Genomic DNA, 21,917 nt, shown 5'->3' with positions numbered 1-21,917 from the left:
TATTGCAGATTCTATCATGTCGCATCTCCGATAGCCCCCCCCCCGCAGGTAGTTGACACAAGAAAGAGGGTGGAGAAGGTTATTTCTGCGTGTACATCTGAATGCCCATGGAACTGACTGAGGATGCCTCAATTCTTTCAGAAACTAGTTCTGAAAACGTCACCATGTTGATATTTCTTGCAAAGGAGCCCACAGATAATTCTACGGTGGACTTTTCCATCTGTTCCTGTTCCTAAAATCACTCTCAGTGTATCAGAATGGGGTTAACCAGCCTCCACACGGGCCATCAAATTGGAAATGGAAATGTACATGAATTCCATTAAAAGACCTGAGTCTTTCGAAATCCATTTCCTGTCAGGTCTAATTATTCTTGGTTACCTGGAGCACTAGGTCTTTGCTCTGGGTAAAGTCTAAAAGATTCTGAACTTGAAACTGGCCTCCTTCTCAACCACAGAAGAAACATCTAATGTCACTTACAATGGGAGTGGCTAGAAGTCAGAAGACCTGAAGAAAATGAAATGAACTAACCCCAGGAAAAGCGCTTGCTGAAAGTTTCTGCTTATTCACAAACTTGGTAAAAATACCCATTTAAAAGAGAAACACCTCACCACTTAATCAGACAAAAGGCTAATTTTAAAAATTTTAAGAAGATAATATCTTACAATTAAATTTTTGCCATTAAGTCCGTCCTCTCTGAGAGGTAATCTATGAAATGGATAAGATAACAGAACCTAGTGACAGCTTCCTGGGGGATGAATCCCAGCTCTGTAGCTGACTTGCTGCGTAATTCTGGGTGAGACATTGAACGGCTCATCTCTGTTCCTCAGTTTCCCCATCTATACTATAAACACCCTAAGAGCATTTACCTCAGGAGGGTTTTAGGATTAATTGGGTTAATGTAGGTAGAGTGCTTATCAAGTCCCCAGCACACTGAGCACCAATGATGTCTTTGCTACTACTTCATCTCACTTCCAGTGAAAGAATCTCGTATCTGCAAAGTATCTTCAGACACATCACCTAATTTTGATCCTAACAACAGCCTGGCAACATTGGTAGAAGGTTCTTCTTTATTTTATAATTAGTCACAGGCTCAAGGTCATTCAGCCGGTAAATGGCTGAACTCTGACTTGAACCCATGTCTGGTGACTCCGAGGTTGGCGGGCTCACCACTGTGATCTGCTGCCTGTGTCACTGGCCACAGTCATCTTTGCGATTCTGAAATGAGCACTCCCTTTTAAGGAGACACATCCTTGTAAGGCCGATAGCCAAAAGGCTCTGTTAAACCCTACAGAAACTGGAGTGTCTCTGAAATAAAAAAAACTTAAGAAAACTGAAGGTAAATGAAAACTTTTATTTGAACTTACAACTATCTTCTGTGATGTTTCTGATCCCAACCATTGAAGCATTACTTTCACTCTTGTAAGAAAACACGGAAACCAACAAACCTGGAAAAACATTATTTTCTCCATCTCATCTAAGCAAAATGTCAAAACAAACAGTCTGGGGGAAAAGTCAATTAGTTTTGTAAAAGTCAGAAAGAATTCTAGTAGCTGTATAGGTAAGGCACATTTATTTATTTTTAAACATGATACATGTAATGTGAGGATTATCCTAAGCCTTCCATCACCCACAGTTCTCAGGATTCTAGTCGTTATCAGAGGACGTCCAGCTTTGGCAAGGTTAATGGTGATGCCTTAGAGTAATTACTTGGAAAAAATAATAGACATCATTTCATAGTTTAATACCATGGTATCACTTCCATCAATAACCTTTTTTATTTTCAGTTTTGCCTATCAACAGAGAAAAGCAGAGAGGCTTAATTTGATTTACAGATGGGGGGAAAACTCTAAATATATTTTTTTGGTTGGGGGGGTGCAAGGAGAAAAGGTCAACCAGATGGTTTTCATCTATATGCCATAATTCTCTGTTTAGTTTACACTGTTAAACTCCAAAGCTCTGCTTTAATCTTAACGGTTACAGTATGCCTTATTGCAGATTCTATCATGTCGCATCTCCGATAGGGTTTCCGACTGGCAGAGCACCCTCCCCCAGGCTGGTCCTTGCCCTATGGGTAGTAAACACATCCAACATTTTTTCATTGGCGCCTGTATCATTATGTTTTGTCACCAATGGTTTCTTGGGTTTTCAGCAAATTGCTGCATATACTGTGGCTTGGAGATGCCGAGATGATCCTTTCCATGTATTTTTATACAGCTCCCCAACTCCCATCATGAGGCAGCTGCATTAGAGCCTCACAGGATGTGAAGGCTCATCAGGGTCCCCCTGGGCTGTTAGCCTTTCCTGGGTGACCTAACATCTGCTGCAGGTGGGGGCAGGGGAGGAGGGTGGTGTGAGTGGGGAAGCCATCAAGGGAAAAGAAAACCCAAAGCAGGAGCTGCCCACGGGAGGGGGAGCGGCTTTCCAGCAGCACTTAACCCTGACTCGGGATCAGGAGCAGAGTTGCGGAGTGAAACCTACCTGATCTGTCTTCGTTTTGTGAGTCACATCTTCGGCACAGTTCCGGGATTGTCTTGAGTGATGTGACAGAGTACTGAACGGGAAGCCAGAGGAGAAAGGGTATAAAATAGTAATTTAAAATGAGAGCATTCACTAAAATAGGCCAGAAAAACAAAACACAAGAAGTGATACTTATGAGCAACACAGTATATCCAGAAAGTTGACCCCATCTTACTGTTTGGGGACCTGGCAGTATCCCAGGCTCTATGTGCGTATGTGATTTCAGAAGGCTGAGCAGCTCTCCCTGCATACAAAAGGGGGTGCAGCCGGCAGGTGTTCCATCTCCCATTACTTTTGATACTTGCAGAAGACACAAGAATTGCCTCATCTTCAGAGTTTCTAGAAGATGGCCTTAATATTTGCATTCTAAATCTCCTAAGAGTCAGTGTGTGAGACAAAAGCCAAGAGGAGGAGCCCCCGGCTTCCTGGAACACCCAGGGCAGTCGGGAGACAGATCTGTGCTGATGCAAAACTCCCTAATGTTGCCACTTGTCACAGATTTTACTATGTGGCATCTCCAGGGGAGATACCAAGAAAATGGTATAGAAAGCAAGAGGCGTATGGTTCTATGTTTGGGCGCTCATCTGTTGCACGTATAGATTTGATTGCATTGAAAGAAACCACCTTCCAGGCTCAGTCCCTGCACTAACTCAGGGGCTGGCTATCAGGATAACAAATTATGACACAAAGGCACATAAAATCAGAAGAGCTAAAACAAATGTAAAATCAATGGCTAGGATTTGTGAGGACTACATTTGACGTCAATCAATCTTTCTTTAGAGTGAGATGGATTAAAACAAACTAAATAGGGTGAACTCTTCCTTTAATCAACAGCCAAGTCAGGGAGTGTCTTCAATCATGCCCACACTTTAATTCATAAAACATAGCTTTCTAAAAATATTTTTGCTCTTTACCTCTAAGAACAATGTTTTTATGTAAATAAGCATATATCATAAATTACTTTGCCAGCGCAAAATTGGGGGGGAGGGGTGAGAAAAAACATTTAATACAAAGAAAAATGACCACGGGAAACTCATTAGAATTATTGTAGCATTACAAGTGGAGAATGTGTAATTAGGACGCATTTATCAATAAGAAGGCACTTTAGTTAGCCTGACGTCGATAGATGAAGCAAAGTGTCTACATCGAGATTCCCTGGTGCTTTCCACAGGGTATCAGGACAGCAAGACAGAGAGAGAGAGACAGTTGTATATATTGTCAGTTTGCCAACTGTGCATCACAAACAAATTAAATTTCCAGCATTTCCAAGTGAAAAACGAAATCTCAGATGACTAATTAGAGAAATTACTCTTACCTGCCTGATGCAATAACATCCTGTTTATGTTGGCCGGTCCTCAGAGACCACAGGTGCTTTAGAAAATCCACTCGGAGGCATGACTGCCTCTTAAACCAGAAAATGAACCTTACAGTATTTTTTTTCCTTGGACATAATGTTCTTTGGAGGTTAGGGGCAGCACAGGTGCAGAAAGCATGTTTCTTGATACTAATAAGGTACCTGATGTTTCTAGCCAAGTATAAGCTCTCTAAGGAATCTGGTAGCTTCTTGAGACCAGCTGGTACAGGTTAAATAATTACACAGTCTATAATTCAATTAAAATTGGGCCTTTTGTTTTTGATTGCCATGAGCCCCATGAAATACCCTTTGGCAAAGTCTCACCCTCTCTCCTTTTCTTTTGCTTTTCTTCCAAGGCAAAATTTTAGAAAGGGGAACTTTAAGATTGATTGTGTTTAAATACAGTTAATGATGAATTCAATAGGATTTGTTCACTGACTTAATAATATATATCTGATTAACATGGGTGAACTGCTCTCTGCATTTCCGGGCATATGTATCCTCACCTCCACTTCCCCCCTCACAGTCAGAAACATCAGGATCTCTGACTTATTTATCTGTAGCTTCAACTCTTCCTATTTGCTGTCAAAGGCCCATAGTATTCAGTACGTTTTAATTTGATCAGGTTTAAATTTGAGCAGAACCAGCCCAGGCTGCCTGGTGGGTGTGGGGACTAAGCCACAGGCAGGGACTGGCCTGGCTGAGCCGTGCCCGCTGCCTCAACCTACATCAAATTGGCACTCTGCCTTTTCACCCCCAATCACACAAGAAGTCATTTTTATGAAGAAATACATTTTAGTTCTTTGAGAATAATGACCTTGAGGAAAAAGTCATATGCTTTTCCTAGGAATAGAAATAAAAAGCACAGCAATCTTAGAAAAATATGAACTGTTAGACAGAAAATTAAAGTTTTAGATAATTTAAAGAGGGTATTGAATGTCAAATTCAATGACTCCAGTCCACACTGTGAATAAATTCATCAGCCTTCATAAAGACTCAAGACAAAATCAATTTGTGGATTTGTTTCAGTAAGTGCAAACACTGCTCTTTGGATGGAAGAGAAGGTAGAAGGGAATGACATGAGGTTCTTATGTGAAATACACAGAAACACACAGAAACACACAACTCAAAAAACCGACATGCAAAAATATTTCCATATTTGCAAATTTCAGAATAAGCAAATGACCCAGGATATCTCCCTTGCAGGTCTGTGCTATGATTTGGGGCTGTAATGAAAGGCTTCCCAGGCCCTTATTCCAGTTCAAAGGATGGATAGTGTTTCATAACTGTGGTTCCCGAACTCCTAGGTCACAGGTCATGGACCGGTACTGGTCTGTAGCCTGTTAGGAACCGGGTCACACAGCAGGAGGTGAGTGGCCGGTGGGCGAGGGAGCCAGGCTTCGTGTATATTTACAGCTGCTCCCCATGGCTCACATCCCTGCTGAGCTCTGCTCCCCCATTCCCACCATGAGGCAGCTGCATTAGATCCTCACAGGATGTGAACCTGCTCATGCCAGGGATCTAGGCTGCACACTCCTATGAGAATCTAGTCCTCCCCTCCACCTGTCTGTGGTAATATTGCCTTCCATGGAACCAGTTTTTGGTGCCAAAAATATCAGGGACTGTTATTTCATAAGGAGCTGTCAGGTCACCAGCCCACATCATTCTCAGGACAATGGCCAGCTCCTAGGACAGTAATCACTGTCACTTCTGCCCTAACAGAAACAAAGCTCAAGGCATCTTCCCGCCTCCTGGCCCTCAGCTGAAGCTTGTGCAGCCTGGCTGAAGCTTGTGCAGCCTGTTCCCTTCCTTCCTCTTGTCCTGGGGGGATAAGAGAGGAGAGGAGGCTTGGTGTTAGTTGAGAAGCAGTATATTTCCCTTGTTGTGTTGCCTGAATTTATTCCTTTTCTAGAATTCTTCCAGAGGTTTTCCCAATGAAAATAGCCTTTCTGATCCAAATTTCTTTTCTGACCTTCTTATCTACTTCTCCACTTCACTGTGTCTCAAGAACAGCCCCTGCTGAAGGCCGGCCAGTTGCTCAGCTTCTTTATGGTCCTTGTGCCTTTGTTCCTTTGCTCCGGGGTCCCACCGGCCTGCGATGCCCTGCAAATGCCAACGCTGCAGACGCAAAGCCAGCTCAGGTTCTGCCTTCTCCAGGAGGCCTTGGCTGGATTTTTGGCCCTTGCTGACCTTTCTCTTTTCTTCCCTTGGTAAATGTCTGCCTTATCTTGTGCTCTGTTGTTGCCTATGTCTAAGTGTTGCTGCCCATAAACACCTGATGGGAAGGAGGATGTCTTTGACTTTATATGTGCATGGCACATAGGGCCTGAGTAACTGACTAAAATACTAAGCTGCACACACACTTGACTAATCCCTGGGCATAATGCTGGGGACGTTTAATGGAGCTCTTCCATATTTAGTAAATGGGACTTTCCTCTAAGCCTTCATACTAGCACAAAAACTAGTTAGTTTTCTGAACTGCAAATTTGACTAAGATGTGTCCATTTCAAATGCTTTAGTGGCTCTGCACAGCCTGCAGGACAAGGACCACGTGCCATAGCATGGCCCACAAAGCCTCTCAGGAGCTCAGGCTCATCTCTTGCCAGTGTCTGCAACTTGGTAACAAATTCCTTCTGGTTCCCCTACCTTTTGTTTTACATGTGCCATCCCCTCTACTTGAAATGACATCCTATCCATGTCACTAGGCCAATGCCTTTCAATCCTTCAAGCTGTGCATGGGTATTATTTCTACAATATCTTCTCTGATCCTCCAAGATGGGAAGTAAAGTCAGCTTTCAAAGTGTAGTTTTTGGACCAGGGTATGGACACCATTTAGGCATTTGTTGGGAATTCACGTTCTTGAGCCCCATTCTAAACCTATTGAAACAGGAACCATGAGGGTGGGGGCCAGCAACCTGTATTTTCATAAGTCATGCAGGTGATTCTGATGCACAATGAAATTTGAGATGCACTGTCTATATTATTTCCTTATCTTAGGTACATGTCCATTTATGTGACATTTCACCTATATGTTTACATAATTGTTTTCTGAGGGTATGGACAGTATTTTATTTAACTAAGATACTAGGCACTTACATGTAGGTGGAATTGAATTAAATGAATTAAGTAACTCCTCAAAAATGAAATGAATTTTGATGGCGGTAATAATAATGATAACAGTTAATATTTTTATAGCCACTGTCCCCTAGAAGTGCATTAATGTACATAGTTACCGTTCAATAAAAAAAAAAAAGAAAAAAAAAATAAAATTCAACTTAATTGGCTACCCCAGTAGTTGGAAGTTGCTATGAGCTGTGACGCCATGGCACCCTACCGAGGGTGACAAAGTAAAGGAAAAAAAAAAAAGAAAAAAAAATATTTATATAGCATTGATCTTCTTGGAAAATCCATAATTATAAGTCTAGCATTACAATCATGTCATATTTAAAAGAAAAATCACTTCATATATTAACAGTATGAGTATAGGCTGAGGTCTAAGCCTCTGTATAAAGGACAATGGATTTGGAATCAGAAGCTCTGGATTCAAGGCCTAGCTCTGATATTTATTTACTGTGTTTTTGGACAAATAATTTGTTTCCTACCTCTGGGGATGAACTTCCCTATCTGAAACACAGATAATTATATGAGATAATATAGATAATATAGGTGAAATCATTTTACAAACTTTAAAGTGCTATTAAATGTTTTCATCTCTTCTCTTTAACCCATTTGCCGGGTGTGCCCCACAGCCCCTTCCCATCTCATCTTCATTCCCATTGGATTTTAAATTCAGTGGATGGAGATGTGGGAATTATTAATAAGGCAGGAGGGAGGGCCAAGCTAGGACTAGAAAGGAAAGGAAAGATAGCTCAGTCGATGTCAGCACATCACTTGGCTTTTCTTTGCTCTATTCTCACCCAAGAGCGTCTGCGGCCAAGGGCTGACACTGAAGACTCAGCTTCACAAACTACAGAGTGGATACAGGGCAAGACAATCCTACATAGCCCCGCCTACCCCAGTTTTGTCACCCCGCCATGCAAAACAGATGGAACATGCATGAGAGTCTTAATGACTGCACGATTTCTACATTGGGCTATGGGGATCTCCGACCTCTCGAGAGATTGCTCAGGACTAAAAAGCTTTGGCCCTTATTCCTGAAAACTGGAGCCAGATGGGTGAACAAGCAGACATTACTCAACTGGTAACAAGCCACAGAAAATGAAAGAACTAACATCCCAAGCACCTTTTCAGGCTAGAGACTTTTAAACAGTTAACATCCCATTAAATTTCCAAAAGAAACAATTAGGCTACCAAACAACTATCATGAAACGAGCGATTTCTAACAGGGCTCTCCAAAATTCAGGCAGGTATCTCAACAGGCACGCAATAAAAACAATGAGTGTAACTTGTGCAAGTGAAGCCAGGGGCAAAGACAGGCACATACACGGCTGCAGTGGGATTTTCAGGGCATAATATTTTTCTAAAATTTTGTCCATCTCTCCAAAGGCCTGCCCTTGGGATCCAGGGAGGGATGCCCTGACGTCACACCCCCATGATGCTTGGGCTCCAGCACCAGCTCCCTGAGAACGTGACAGTCACAGTCCTCCCCTTCACCGCCAGCTGGGTACTTGCGCTCAGCTGTCCTCCTTCCCCATCTCCTCGAGACTCATGCCCTGCATCATCCTTTCCTCTTTCCTCCTCATCAGCCACTCTGTCAATATTGGCTTTTTTCTCTTATCCTACAAAAATGAACAAGCACCCCAGCACCTCAGGACATTCTGCCTCCCTGACCCAGCACGAGCGTTCCCTACTCTTGGGTTCGTCAGCCATCTTTTTTTGGGAAGCATCGTCTCTCTTCTTGGCTTCCGTTCTCTCGTGTCTGCATTTGCTCCTCTAGTCCCCACGACATAGTTCTGCCCCATCACCCTGCAGACACTGTGCTTATTATTGCCACCATGCGTCTTAACTGGAAAATCCAGTGGGCAATTTTCAACCTTTATTTTTATGATGACTAATTCGCTGCTATTGATTCCTCCCTTCTGTACAGTCCTTAACCCCCTCCCCCACCTTTTTAAGCTTAGTTGTTTCCTATTAATATATCTCTGAAACTTCTTTTTCTGTTTCTTTTGTAGAAGCTTCTTTCCCCCTCACTGTATGGGATATACTTCTGCACATTTCTTTCCTTAGAACATTCTTCTGTTGCCATACTATGTGTTTTTACAGTAGATCTTAACTACTCCCAGAGTTCCAACCACCACCTCTACATAGTACAGATACTTATGACCTAGAAATTCATGTAGCTACCCCACTCTGGTCTAAATACATTTCTTTCCACCACTTAGGCTCCATTAAAAATATTTTTTTACTTAATCTTAGTTTTAAATGCATTTGAATTTTGCTCTTGTTCCTTATTTTTTTAATCATTTTCCAAGAGTTTTTCTTTTTCTTTTTTTTTAAGATAAAAATAATAAAATTATTTTATGCTAAGACATTGTGGTTGGCATTTAGGAAAACTCAGTAACTTTTTGACCATTTCAAGAGTATATCAAGAACTACTTTATTGCACTGTTACATAATTGATGTAATGTGTATGCAAGCAAAAGATAAAGGTTTGTGTTGATAAAGGTGGTGAGACCACAGTACTGAATGACTTCCTTCTACTGTGAGAAGCAGATGTGAGTGGGGAAGAGACCTAGGTGAACTGGGAAGGCCAGAGGTGACCAAGGGGCCCAAAAGAAGTAATATTCAATGCAATGTTACCGACATGGATTCTAAAGCCAGACTGTCTGCATTATATCCTGACTTCACCATTTCTTAGTCAATTAGTCTTTGTTACTTAACTTCTGTATATCAGTTTCTTCACTGGCAAACAGGGTAATAACTGTACCTACATCAGTGTAGCTGTGAAGCTTATGAGCTAATAGTGCCCAATAAATGTTAGCTCTTTTTATTACTTACATTCAAAAGTACCCAAATGAACATTTAAAAATGAATCCTATATAATGATAATTTTTGAAGCAAAAATTACAGATTACTAAAGAATTAGAAGAAAAATTTATTTTGCAGTTGGGAAGACAGCCAGTCATAAATCTTGTCCAACTTCAGTGAATGCTCTAGTTTTAATGGGAGCCAATAATCAATCACTGTCAAAATGTAAAGACTGTCAAGAATGGAGTTTAATGTAATCAAATGTGACCTACCATAAAGTTAGCCTGACATTTCATAACATGCTTAATTGTTATTATAGCATCTAATAAACTATGAGAGCATAGACCAAATCCACGTCATTCAACCCAAGCCTAGAACCATGTCTGGCATGCTTTTAAGGTTTAATAAGTGCTTGTTGAGTAGACTGGAATAAAAGCTAATTGTGATTAAAAGGTAAACAGTTTATGTAAATAACCTGCATAGTCAGTCTAATAAATCCTGTGACTATCAGGCAAGAAAAAAAACAGGGCCATCTGCAGAGTAAGAAAAGGGTAAGTACAAAAAATCTGGAAGTTGCTCATTGTTCTTAGAAACCATTTTATCTGGAAGGCTGTGCTCTACCTTTTCTTCTTTGGGAGAATTGTCCATTCCAAGATTTAGAATTGGGAACCTGGGTTCTAGTCCTGGGGTCTAACACAAGCTGTGTCACATCAATACATCAGATTTCATCTTTTCTTGACTGGATGAGCTCTAATTTGTTTCCCAGCAGGTGTTAAGGAAACAAGATAACACATATGGCGTTTGATGCTAGAAATGTGTGAAGTTTCTGATGATTCAGGCCTGGAGAAGGGAAGAATGAGAGGCAGTTTAAACTTGAAAGTATGGTATTACCAAAAAAACGCTGCAAAGAGGTGGGGTATTATGAACAGTTGTTAAAACTGGATCATGTTAAGAAACACTAAGAAAAATGTTAATAGAGATATGAGCAGGGTGACTGCTAGGAAGAGCAGGCAAGTCAAGAGGGGGCTGAGACCTCAGAGGCCCTGTGGAAGTCTGTGTCCTTTCAGGAGGAGTGGAAGGAAGTGTAATAGGATCCATCTTAACTCTTGTAGATTCCTTGCCAGAGAGGAAAGGCCAGCCAGGTTCTCTGTACTATGGGTATCTTTATGGCTCTTTTCATGCCTAACATCAGGGCAAAGCTGTATTCTTTACCTGGCCTCACTCATTGCCTGAGCACACTTGGTATGAGGTCTACACCCACCTTGTTCAAGGTCTCTCACTGATGGGAAATGGGTCTTTATCAAAAATGTAGCAAAATCTGGGAAGAGTCAGTGGATTGGACTAAGTAAAAGGTGATGCACACAATAAGAGATATTTTAGTGAAAACGATGTGTAGTCTGTGGGATGGAAAAATGTGAAAACTCACTGTAAGTGAGATTAGCTTTACTATAAGAATTTTTCTACCAGTCAATTGTTTGAGTTCCTTAGGAAAACAGACCCATGTAATTCTGTGTTGTTACTCTAGGTTGCAAGGTCTTGGATCAAAGCGAATAGTAAAGTGGAGGAACACGTTCTCTTATCTTGATCTTACTTGACCTGCACAGAAAATAGGTTATGCAGAGGCCGAGGCAGTCGGGTTGCCTGAGCTCACGGGTTTGAGACCTGCCTGAGCAAGAGCAAGACCCAGTCTCTAAAAATAGCCAGACGTTGTGCTTGTAGTCCCAGCTACTTGGGAGGCTGAGGCAAGAGATTCGCTTGAGCCCAAGAGTTTGAGGCTACTGTGAGCTGTGATGCTACAGCACTCTACTAAGGGTGAGAAAGTAAGACTGTCTCAAAAAAGAAGAAAAGAAAGAAAAATAGGTTATGCAATTGCCAAAAAGAAATGTCACTGCTCATCAAAGTCACAGTCAGAGTGACATTTAGAAAGGCAACAAAAATTCTGTGAGGAGGAATAAAATATTTCACTATTTCTATTTGTGTGTATGCATATGCATGTGTATACATTTAAACATACATGTAGCTATGGGTACATGTGAATGTACATATGTGTGTGTACATGTTTATATGCACATGTATATGCACACATGTGTGTCATATATACAATACATATGTGTATATATAATTTTTCATGTTTTTCTCCATAAAATCCAGGGTAATAAGTAGAGATGGTTATTATCACTGTACAGGTGGGAAAGATGAGGTACAGTAAAATGAACAGATTTACTTAAAATCCTCTTTAGGTGGTTTTATTTTATTTACTTATAAAGTACACCAACTGTCTTACTTCCAAAAAGCAACTTGTCATGCCAACTCGTGACAGGGACAGGCGAGGTGACTGGCCTAGAGGAGCCTCTACTCCAGATAGATGCTTCAAAGGGAGAGATGTGGTCACATGGTTCTGAATTTCAATCAGGGCCTGACACCTATTTGTTTCTTGTGAAAGTCATGTGACCTCCCTAAGTGTCAATTTTCTCATCTGCCAAACAGAATGAAAATAAAGTCCACCTTGTAGAGTTGATGTGAGGCTTGAACCAGAAGGCTTCAGGAGTTCAGCTCTGCGTGGGGTGTGGCCAGAGCTTGAAGGGCAGGGCCATGAGCCAAGCTCTTCCATTGCTCCAGAGTTCAGCCTCTGTTTTATTCAGTCCCACCCATGATACTATTTTTGAAAATAGTAAATTCCCTCTATTAATAAAATAAATACACCATAGCTCATAAGAATTCCAGAGGGTTTTGTTTTTCTTTTCTAAGATAGAAGGATCTGGCTCCCAGGGGAAATGAGAGAGAGAAGTCTGTAAACCCACTTGCCACTGCGGGAAAGCCTGACCTTGACCGCTGGGTCTATGTGCGTCATCTCTCCCTGGTAGACCGGGGCTGCCTGGGCGACAGACGGCAGCATTATAAGAATGCACAGTTTAAAACTTTGGCATTTTGCAAAGGACGTGCATTATTTTTGAGTCTGGGAAACCTCAAAATAATTCAGTTGCCATGTTTTGTCTCATTAGGTAAAAGCAAAAAGGTTCTACTTTTTTTTTTTTCCCTACCAATATACAGCTTGTGTTTTAATTAAAACAAGGCTCATGACCAGAGGGAAAAACTGTGAAATAGAAAGCCCAGACTACGTAATAGGGCTATGGCTGGAGAGTAAGAAGAGGGGTTTAAACTCGGGCATCTTTTGTGTAAACATCTTTTTAAAATCTAATGTGCACTTTCCTCTCCCTCCTCCACTTAACCAGGAAAGGGCGTTAAGGGCTGTCAGAGATGGAGGTTTACCGAATCCTAAAAATAAAACCCTGTTCATGGGAAACTACACATTGAAAGCATCTTCATTCTTCAATTTTAGCATTTGAATAATCTCTATTTAATCCTTAAAACAGCTGTAACGTCCATGGCTCCTAGTTTCCCTAAAGAGGCCAAGAACAACCACTTCAATATTTAGGAGGTTGTCTCTAATTCTTTCTCCATGAAATCATTAAGTGAGAACAATATGAGTGGCATGTTTAAGATATTAAAATTGTATCATACTGAATTACAATAAAATAATCTATTATATCGCAGAGCTTCTCCAATTGCAGGCGGATTAAAATAGACCAGGATTTCCCATCATCAGTACTACTGGCATTTTGGGCTGGTGAGTTCTTTATCATAGGGCATTGTCCTGTGCACTGTATAATGTCAGAAGCATCTCTGCTCTCCCCCACTGGATGCTAGTAGCACTTCCCCAGTATGACAACAAAACAATGTCTCCAGGTATTGCCTAACATTCCTGAGGAAGGGGCATGTTAGGTGAAATCCTCCCTGGTGTGAACTACTGCAAGAAACTATATTCACCCTGGAGAGGCAGTCAGGAGTTGAGGCTAAATGTGGGTATTCTGGAGACAGAGTACTCCTAATGAGCCGGGTGACCCTGGATAAGTTATATAAGATCTTCATCTGTAAGTTTCCTTATCTGTAAAATGAAGGCAATAACAGAACTTTTATAGGACTGTTGTGAGGATTAATCAAGATAATTCCTGTCCCAGAGTAAATGCTCAACACGTATTAGCCATTATTACTCTACCATCAATTATATGCAATATCATAGATGTTGAATTCTATACAATTTCAAAATCGGATTTAAATATTCCAAACAACAGAAATGTGTCTAAGGGTGTAGTTACACAATTACAGATGGAAATCTTTATTTATGTTTCAGAGCGGTCAAGTTATAGTTCAACTGTTGCATAATCTTGTAGTGTAATTTGCTAAGTAGCTTCAGTTATTGCTTAACATATTTTATTGTTATCTTTCAAGGGGAGATTCCTAATTCGTCAAAATTATGGGCTGCTGCCAGATGATTCTTCTGTAAATACAACTGCTCTGTTGTATTAAAAAAAAAAAAATCTTGACACTGTGCCTGGTCTTTTCCCTTGAGTTCTTTCCTCACCACTGGTCATATAAATATTATTGTGTTATTCATTGAAATAATAACAAAAGCTACCATTTTTAAGAGCAACTTACTGTGTGCCAAGCTAAGTGTTTTACATATATTATTGTTTCACACAATCCTCAAAACAACCTTAAAAGTGAGATGGATATCTCAAAGGGGTAAAGTTCATAGGCTATCTAGCCAGGAAAGGTCAGAACAAGGTAGAAGCCCAGGTTGGCTGCCTTGAAGGCCTATGTTCTTCAAACAACTTTATTATCAAAGCTCAGAGAGCTACTTCCCAACTCCTAATCATAACAGTTTCCTTTTCTACAACATCTTCCATCCTACCTACACACTCCCATGCTATCATGCACTTTCCTTGCCTCTCTCCATTCTTCTCAAAATACCTAGAGAGGAGTTGGCACGAAAGAACCGAGCTTTGAACACTTCCAAGTCAAGCTCACTTATTCAGAGAGAAAGAGACTGAAAGACATGAGAAGAAGCAACCTCACTTAATATTGGTCTTAACAAGGACTGATAAAAATTGGAAGCTAAAACAGAGGACCGGTGAATTCACATTTTCCTAGTACAAAAAGAAAACACTTATCCAAGGTTGTATAAAATAGGTATGTCATCAGACTCATCCCAGAAATTCAATTCTTATGCATGGTATGCAGGTTTTACTTCAAGGTAAGGTGCAGAGGAATACAACCAGAGCCCCCTTAATATAAGCTCATTATCTTGAGACAATTTCCAACTGGTGACTTTGAGTGGTGACCCAAAGCTTGAGGTCTTGAGAAATCAATAGTAACTAAGGTCAGAAACCATGAGCTTGGAAGTTCTGGTTAGAAAATTTACACGGCTAGTTCAGCCACCTGCTTACCACATACTCATAGCCCCTTTTGCTGGGGTTCTGGAGGGTAACATGTTCACTACTGTGGCAGAACTGCATGGCCCACGAGGAGTCACACACAGCTCTAAGCAAGGCACACATAGATAATTCATTCTGAGCAGGCTTGAATTAAGCAGCACAAAGTTTGTAAACTTTATAGGAATTAAAAGACCCATCAGCTCACAGGATTACAGAATGAAGTAGGACCTCGGAGGTTAGCCAATCAGTCCTTGTCGATGTGTGAATATTCCTCAATATCCCCAACAAGTGCCCAATCTGTGCTTCGATACCTACAGTGATCGGAAGGACTCTCCTTATTGTTGACCAATTAGTAAGTGCTAACTTGGCTGCTCTTTATTCTGTGTCCTGTGAACTCTACAGAATGCTGGCTGCAGAATAGGCAGCCACAGAAAGGAACTGGGGCATTGACCCTATGAAAGTGCTACTGTATACAGGCATTTTAGTGTGTTTAATCAATAATTTTGACAATATTGAACAGATTAGGAATGAAAACCTCAGTGAGGTTAAATGCCTTCCCTTCCCTAACTCACATGCTTAAGTAGGATTCACTTCTTAATTCAGGAGATGCCCCCCCAATCCACACTTTGTCTGCCACACAGGATTTCTGCTGGCATTTTCTAGGTGTAGTTGGGAGAGTTGAGGATATACAGACATCATGGAGAAAGCAGTCCTGAAGTTAGAGGCCGAGCATCCCGGAAGCATTGCCTGCAAGCAGTAATACTTACCGATATCTCATCACTGAAGTCGATTTCATCCAAATCCAGATATTCAGGGGCTTCCATTATTCTTCTCTGCACATTTTGAGTAGAGTCAAATACTTATAAATCTCTGGAAAGACAGAAGTAGAAAATAAAGGCAAAAAAATGTTAGTTGTCTTATAACCAAACCAAGTGGAAAGGGTTCTGAGTACTTGTGTTGCCTTGGAGTACATTTTCTCTCTCCAAATGCCCCCAGACAGGTTTTTCAGAAGCAGTGAGCACCACAGTCCTTCACTTTATTTGATCTGTGGCAAGCCAGACAAGTGACTTGGATTAGAATTTCCCCCAGGGTCAATGTCAGGATCCATACGCATAGCTCACTAAATCCGGGGACCAAAGTCAGGGTTGCAGGGATGGGGAGCCAGCCTGAAAATCTTAGGAAAACCGTATCCAAATGTTTCCTGTGGACATATCCTTGGATGCTTTAAATGGTGCAATTAATAGTGGATGTCCACAGGAATCATGTAAGTATAGTACAGATACCAGCTAACCAAGAATAATGAGTATTTTAGAATTTGTAATGCAACCTCCAGTTTATCCCTAAAGGAAGGAAGGAAGGAAGGAAAGAAGGAAGGAAGGAAGGAAGGAAGGAAGGAAGGAAGGAAGGAAGGAAGGAAGGAAGGAAAGAAGAATCAATCTAAGTGCAAATTTAAAGCACAATCTTACTACATTGCCGTCTGCTTCAAATAGCTTTGCCTGACTGAGCCCGAGTGACCTGACATAGGCCCTGGTGTGCCTTGAGTCAGCACTGGCCTCAGGGCTGCCTGGGGCAATCCTTTAAATCTGTCAAGGTGAGATCCATCACCTCCCACTTCATCTTCTCATCACTTATCATCATCCCCACTGGTGGTGGCAGCTGCACTTACAGATGTCTAGAACAGAAATCGAGGTTTCCTGACGGTGCCTTGGTGTGTAGTTATCTTCTGCTGAGCCAACTCTCAGATATCAAAGCAAGATTCTGCTTCCTGCAACTTGTCTTTCTTATTACAAAAACTGTTCTGTGTACCCAGACTTGAGTACCTGGAATAATTCATTTTGCCCTCTTTTGGTTCTCTAAGCACAGTGTGCCTGGCTGAACAGTAAGGGGTACTTTATCGGAAAGTGAAAATACAGCTAGCCTGATGAAAATGGCCTTCTTAATAGAAGATCAAGAGTGTAAAAAGACCTAATTTTTTTTAGAGGAAACTGCTGTTCTGAAGGCATTGTTTTCTCATTTTGAGCTGTTATTTTAAGCTACATAAACAGCGTAATTATGATAAACAGGAAGAAAATCACTCCCCATCCCGTCCCTCAAATCCATCATCTGATTTAATTTTTGATGTTTCCTCTTTTCTCCTTCCCATATGCATACACTATTTTTACATCATCTGAATTACAGCAGACATAGAATCCATCCGAAAAAGGATTAGGATGGTACTTCCAAGCTCAACTGAGATTATCCATTTAGAATACACATTAAGAAGTCTTCCACAATCACATAAGGTTTAAAATGAAAAGAAGACCAATTTGTATTCATGAAATAATTTAAAATCAGAAATAATATTATTTATAAAACTATACAATGGGTTCTCAAGCAAATTTCTTGGTATTAAAATATGTCACTTTTCTTCTAATCCACACACAGCATTTCATAGGAAAACATAGACATTCACACTTGCAAGTCACTCAAAATAACTTTCTCATCCATGCTGATGGATTCCGAGCTAGTCCAGAGTCTTTGGATTTCAACTTAACATCCAATAGACAAGACATTTCTTGTCACTAAATCTGTACTGCATGATGAACCGCTGACTCACACACTCTACTCCCTCTCATGGCCTGGATGAACAGCACAAAGATGGTGCTTGGGGTCGGGGTGTGGTACAGGCAAACACAGCATCGCAGGAACATGGACGTAAGAAGAAATGAAGCAGAAAAATGTACATCAGAGCTAAGGGCTGAGTGGGTCTTTAAATGCACTGTATACGGAGACACAAAATGCTGAAGAATGCGTCAGCATTCTTAATTTACTAAGCAAAGTAGCCAACAGCCATTGGCCCTGTGTGAGGCCCTCTGACAACAGGGAGAGCAATAGCTACAGGCAGCGACAGCCAGCTGAGCGTGGCCACTCTACTAGAACATCACCAAGGAATGATACAGATCGTGACATTAAACCAGAACATATATTCTCATTTTGAGGATAGTAGTGAGATTCTTGATTCTATGTGCCAGAACACAAGAGTTATTACAAAAGTTGTAGCCCTTCCCTGGCGGCCCTGGGCACTGCTCCTACTTATTTGTATGGGTTATATGACCTTGCCTGCAACCAAGGGGTCCAATGCACCTGGAACTTTCCTTTATTTCTGAGTGAGCCTTCATATGCAATTATCTCCTTAAAGATGTCTCTTTTTCTAGAACAGATATGACCCAATTTATTTTGTGTGGTTTCAAAGCTTCTCTCTATCAAGATGCCACTTTCAGAGTATTTATATTTTTACTTAAATGTGCAGTAATTCTCAGGGTTCACCAACATTCTCAACATTAACCGTGTCTCTTTTTCTTTTTCCTTTCTCTTTCCCTTCCCCTTCCTTTCCTTTCCTTCCCTTTTTTTGGACACAGGGTCCCTTCTGGGTGGACTCATAGCTCACTGCAGCCTTGAATTCCTAGGCTCAAGCCATCCTCCTGCCCAGCCTCCTGAGTAGCTGGGACTACAGGTGCACACCAACACACTCAGCTATTAATTGCTTCTTTAAGGGCAAGGGTGAGTCCACAGTCATTCCAGTGGTTATTACAATACCTCCTTACCCATCTGCCCTTCCATTGAGTCTCTGCCACCCTCAGGCACTCTCTTCTGAGGAATTAGGGACAAGATGGAAAGTGAGAAGTCGGGTTAGAGCAGCTGCTACACAATAAGCAAACATGATACGGCAGAAACGGGTTGCTTTTCTCATTTTGCGCTTCCGCCACCATCCCTGCCACACACCAATCCAAGTGGAAACCAAGAAGCCCTGGTTCCGAACTGAGGGCACCATGCTGTGACAGGAGGCCCAGCCACAGAGGGCACACACCTGACACCCGAGAGCCAAATCTGGCCGACAGACGTGATATGTTTGGCCCTAGCAGTGCTTAAAAAAATAATCAGTTGCCAGTTTGTAGGCTTTGGGTAATTTCACATAAAATTCTGGATTTCTGGCTTTACTTAAAAAATCTCTAAAACTCTGGCAACACAGGTCCACATTCCTCATGGCAACAAGGGCCTGGACCTGAGCAGAGGCTTCCCCAACCTGCCCAACAGACATGTGCTCCCAGGGCCCCAGATCCCTGCCAGGCTACTCTGCTCTCCACAAGCCTTGCCCGTCCGGCCAGCCAGCTGTGGGGGCATTTGAGTGTTTGACCCTTTGGAGGAATTTGGCATTAAACAATAAATTCTATACCCCTACCCCATTTTTTATTGGTGCCTCCTGCCAAAAACGTTGATTTCATTTGTATTCTAAGATTGTTTTAAATTCTAATACCACAACAGCAACAAAATAATTTCTTACAAATAAAGTACTGGCATGTCACAATCTGTGCTTTCTCAGAGTCTCCATTTTATCTCTAAGTACTAGAGAAAGAAAACCTTCACAAACACAGTAAAATGTTACGAGGTGGGGATTATGTTCCCCTCACTTTACAACTAGAGGAAGGAAGGGTTCCTGCTTTGTTGTGATTGGGTTGGATGTACATGGCGACCCTTCATTGCTGTGACAAGAGAGAAAGCCCAGAAAAAGGACCTGAGGCCATCCTCCACCTAGCCCAGACCAGGAGCTCAGAGGCAAGAGGGTCAACCCCACTCAGGCCAACAAGAGTGGGTTTACACCTAAGTAAAAATATTTTTTCGGTTCTGCAGAAAGGGCAGTCCAGCTTAAAATCTTTCAAATGAAATTTTTATTGCTGTGCATCATAGTTGGCCTGGACTCTTTAGATCTCTAGACCCAGTCATTAGTAAATTTCTACTCTATCTCCACGTCATCAGCCCTGACCCTACAAGCTGCAGTCACTTGGCCTGGGTTTTCTGGGGTCTCCTAAGGCCTTTCTTTTTTATTTAAGCCCCTCACCTCCAAAGCACCTCTCTCAAGATCCGTCCACCTTAAGTACTGTCAATTGATTGGAATCATTTCAAGTTCAACTGGGCTTTCAATTTCTCTTCACTGACACTGGCAAATTTTAATTTGTTAGTTGCTTAGAAAGATGTGTTATGTCTTTAATTTTTTTTTTTTTAATGGGGAGAGATGGGCAGGAAGTGAGAGTAGAGAAAGGTAAAGGGAACCTTTTTTCAATGGTATGGCTCTCCCAATTTGGGTAGGAAAATTAATAGGGAGGGAAAGAAGAAACATATTAGGATGTAGGGACACAGGGCCAGGTTGCTCAGCCCTGTGTGCTGGGCAGAAGCTGCTGCGGCTGACACCCTGATCCCCTTCTTTGGATGTGTTGGGCACTGGGAAAAACCTTGCCCACATCGATGCCTGGTTTTCAGAGGAAAAGAAAAAATAAACAGCATCAACTATTCACGACATTTGTAGGACTCTCTCCACTCACAGTCTGACAAGCTGCCAAGAACAGAAGGCGCTCTGGTGCCTTTGAAAGTGTGCATGAGGGGCACGTACCCAGTGGGTCTGTCAATGACATGTTACCTTGTCACGAGCGACCTCAATGATGGCCCGACTGCTTCTCTCAGGGGAAGATACCAAGTGGGGAAGAGCACAAAGTAAGGAAGAGTCAAATCGGATGTCACAAAATAGACGAGGAATTTAAAAAATAGCCTCCCCCCACTCAGGAATTAGGATTTGCAGGCGATATTTTTCATCTGATTTTTTGTGACTTGAAAAGTGACTTTGAAAATGATTCCAAAGGAAGACTTCCAAAAACCTGTTGCGTCATGGCAGCGTCCCTGGAAAAAGCTTGGAGTGGCCAACAAAATTTCTTTGGGAAACTACCCTCATTTTAATGGACACATTCTGCTGTGCTTGGCTCATAAAAGGCTCATTGATTTGTGACTGTAAGTCACAGATCACATAAATTGCTCTACTGAAAATTTTTTTTCTATAAATGTATTGCCTCACTCCTTTTTACAAGGAGTCAGCGTGGACTCATTCTGAAGGCTCGCCTTACACAGATGTCTCCTTTTCTGCCAAAGTCGTGATTGCTGCATTTACCAGTACACGAGGAGGCCGGGTCATTAAGAGTAAGTTGGACTTGTCAAAATAAATGAGCAGAATACATTTGGTGATGAGGTAACTACAATCAATCTGCATTACAACTGATTTCTTTACTTTTTAGTCTACCAGAGGTGAGGGAACACAGCCGCTTCCTCCATGCCTGTACACACACACACACACACACACACACGCCTGCCAAATTCGTCCTGGGATAAATTTTCAATTTGAAAGCTTGCATATAGAGGCTAGGCTTACTTTCTTCCGTGTAGAGCTCAGAATAATCACAAACTAAGTACTGAAAGGTTTGGGTGGAAATGTTGTCCCCAGTTGGCTCCATAGCTTGGCTGGCAAGGAAACAACTCACTCCAAATGTGGGATTCAGTTTCTTTCACTCTTTGATTCAACAGTGGCCAGAAGCATGGCAGTCACTAAATGCCTAATCTTGAAGCAGAAAAATGATAGAGGCAAGACATTTCTACTGGAAAGAGGCAGCTGGAGGAGAGCCAAGGAGTACACACAAGGAAAAAGCAGGGAGCGCGAGGAGCCCTGTCGATTTTAACCAGTTCTTCCCTTAGGGACTATTCTGCAGTTTTTGGATGAGGCCAGGTTTGAACCCGCCAACTCCGGCATAGGGGGCTGCATCCTACTCCTTGAGCCACAGGCACCTCCCACTTATGGACTGTTCTGGGTGTACATATCTGTTAAGACCTACCCTACTCTCCATGGTGGCAGAAAACCTACAGTATAAGGGGAGACAAATAGGAAAATAAGCCACTACAATATGGTGTGGCATTTGCCCAAATGAATACACAGCAGCCCAAGATGTCTAAGACCTCAGAGGTGACAGAGTCTGCCTGGCAAAGCC

General features: G+C 41.8%; 1 protein-coding gene across 7 annotated transcripts in view; it reads right to left on the bottom strand.

Annotated features, from left to right (window-relative positions):
* The window catches only part of SNCAIP (synuclein alpha interacting protein), a 70,836-nt gene extending 54,893 nt beyond the window's left edge, over positions 1 to 15,943 (bottom strand). For all 7 annotated transcript variants that reach the window (XM_012811482.1, XM_012811483.1, XM_012811486.1 and 4 more), the window contains exons 1-2: positions 15,843 to 15,943; positions 2,479 to 2,551 (exon numbers count right to left, since the gene is read on the bottom strand). In XM_012811482.1, coding sequence (XP_012666936.1) covers positions 2,479 to 2,551; positions 15,843 to 15,899 — 130 coding nt within the window. In that variant the 5' untranslated portion in view covers positions 15,900 to 15,943. The remainder of the gene's footprint in view (positions 1 to 2,478; positions 2,552 to 15,842) is intronic.
* Positions 15,944 to 21,917: the final 5,974 nt, after the last annotated feature.

The sequence above is a fragment of the Otolemur garnettii genome, unplaced genomic scaffold (assembly GCF_000181295.1).
Source record: "Otolemur garnettii isolate 467f Iridium unplaced genomic scaffold, OtoGar3 scaffold00160, whole genome shotgun sequence".
Lineage (NCBI taxonomy): Eukaryota > Metazoa > Chordata > Mammalia > Primates > Galagidae > Otolemur > Otolemur garnettii.
This window is presented reverse-complemented; position numbering and strand designations above follow the sequence as displayed.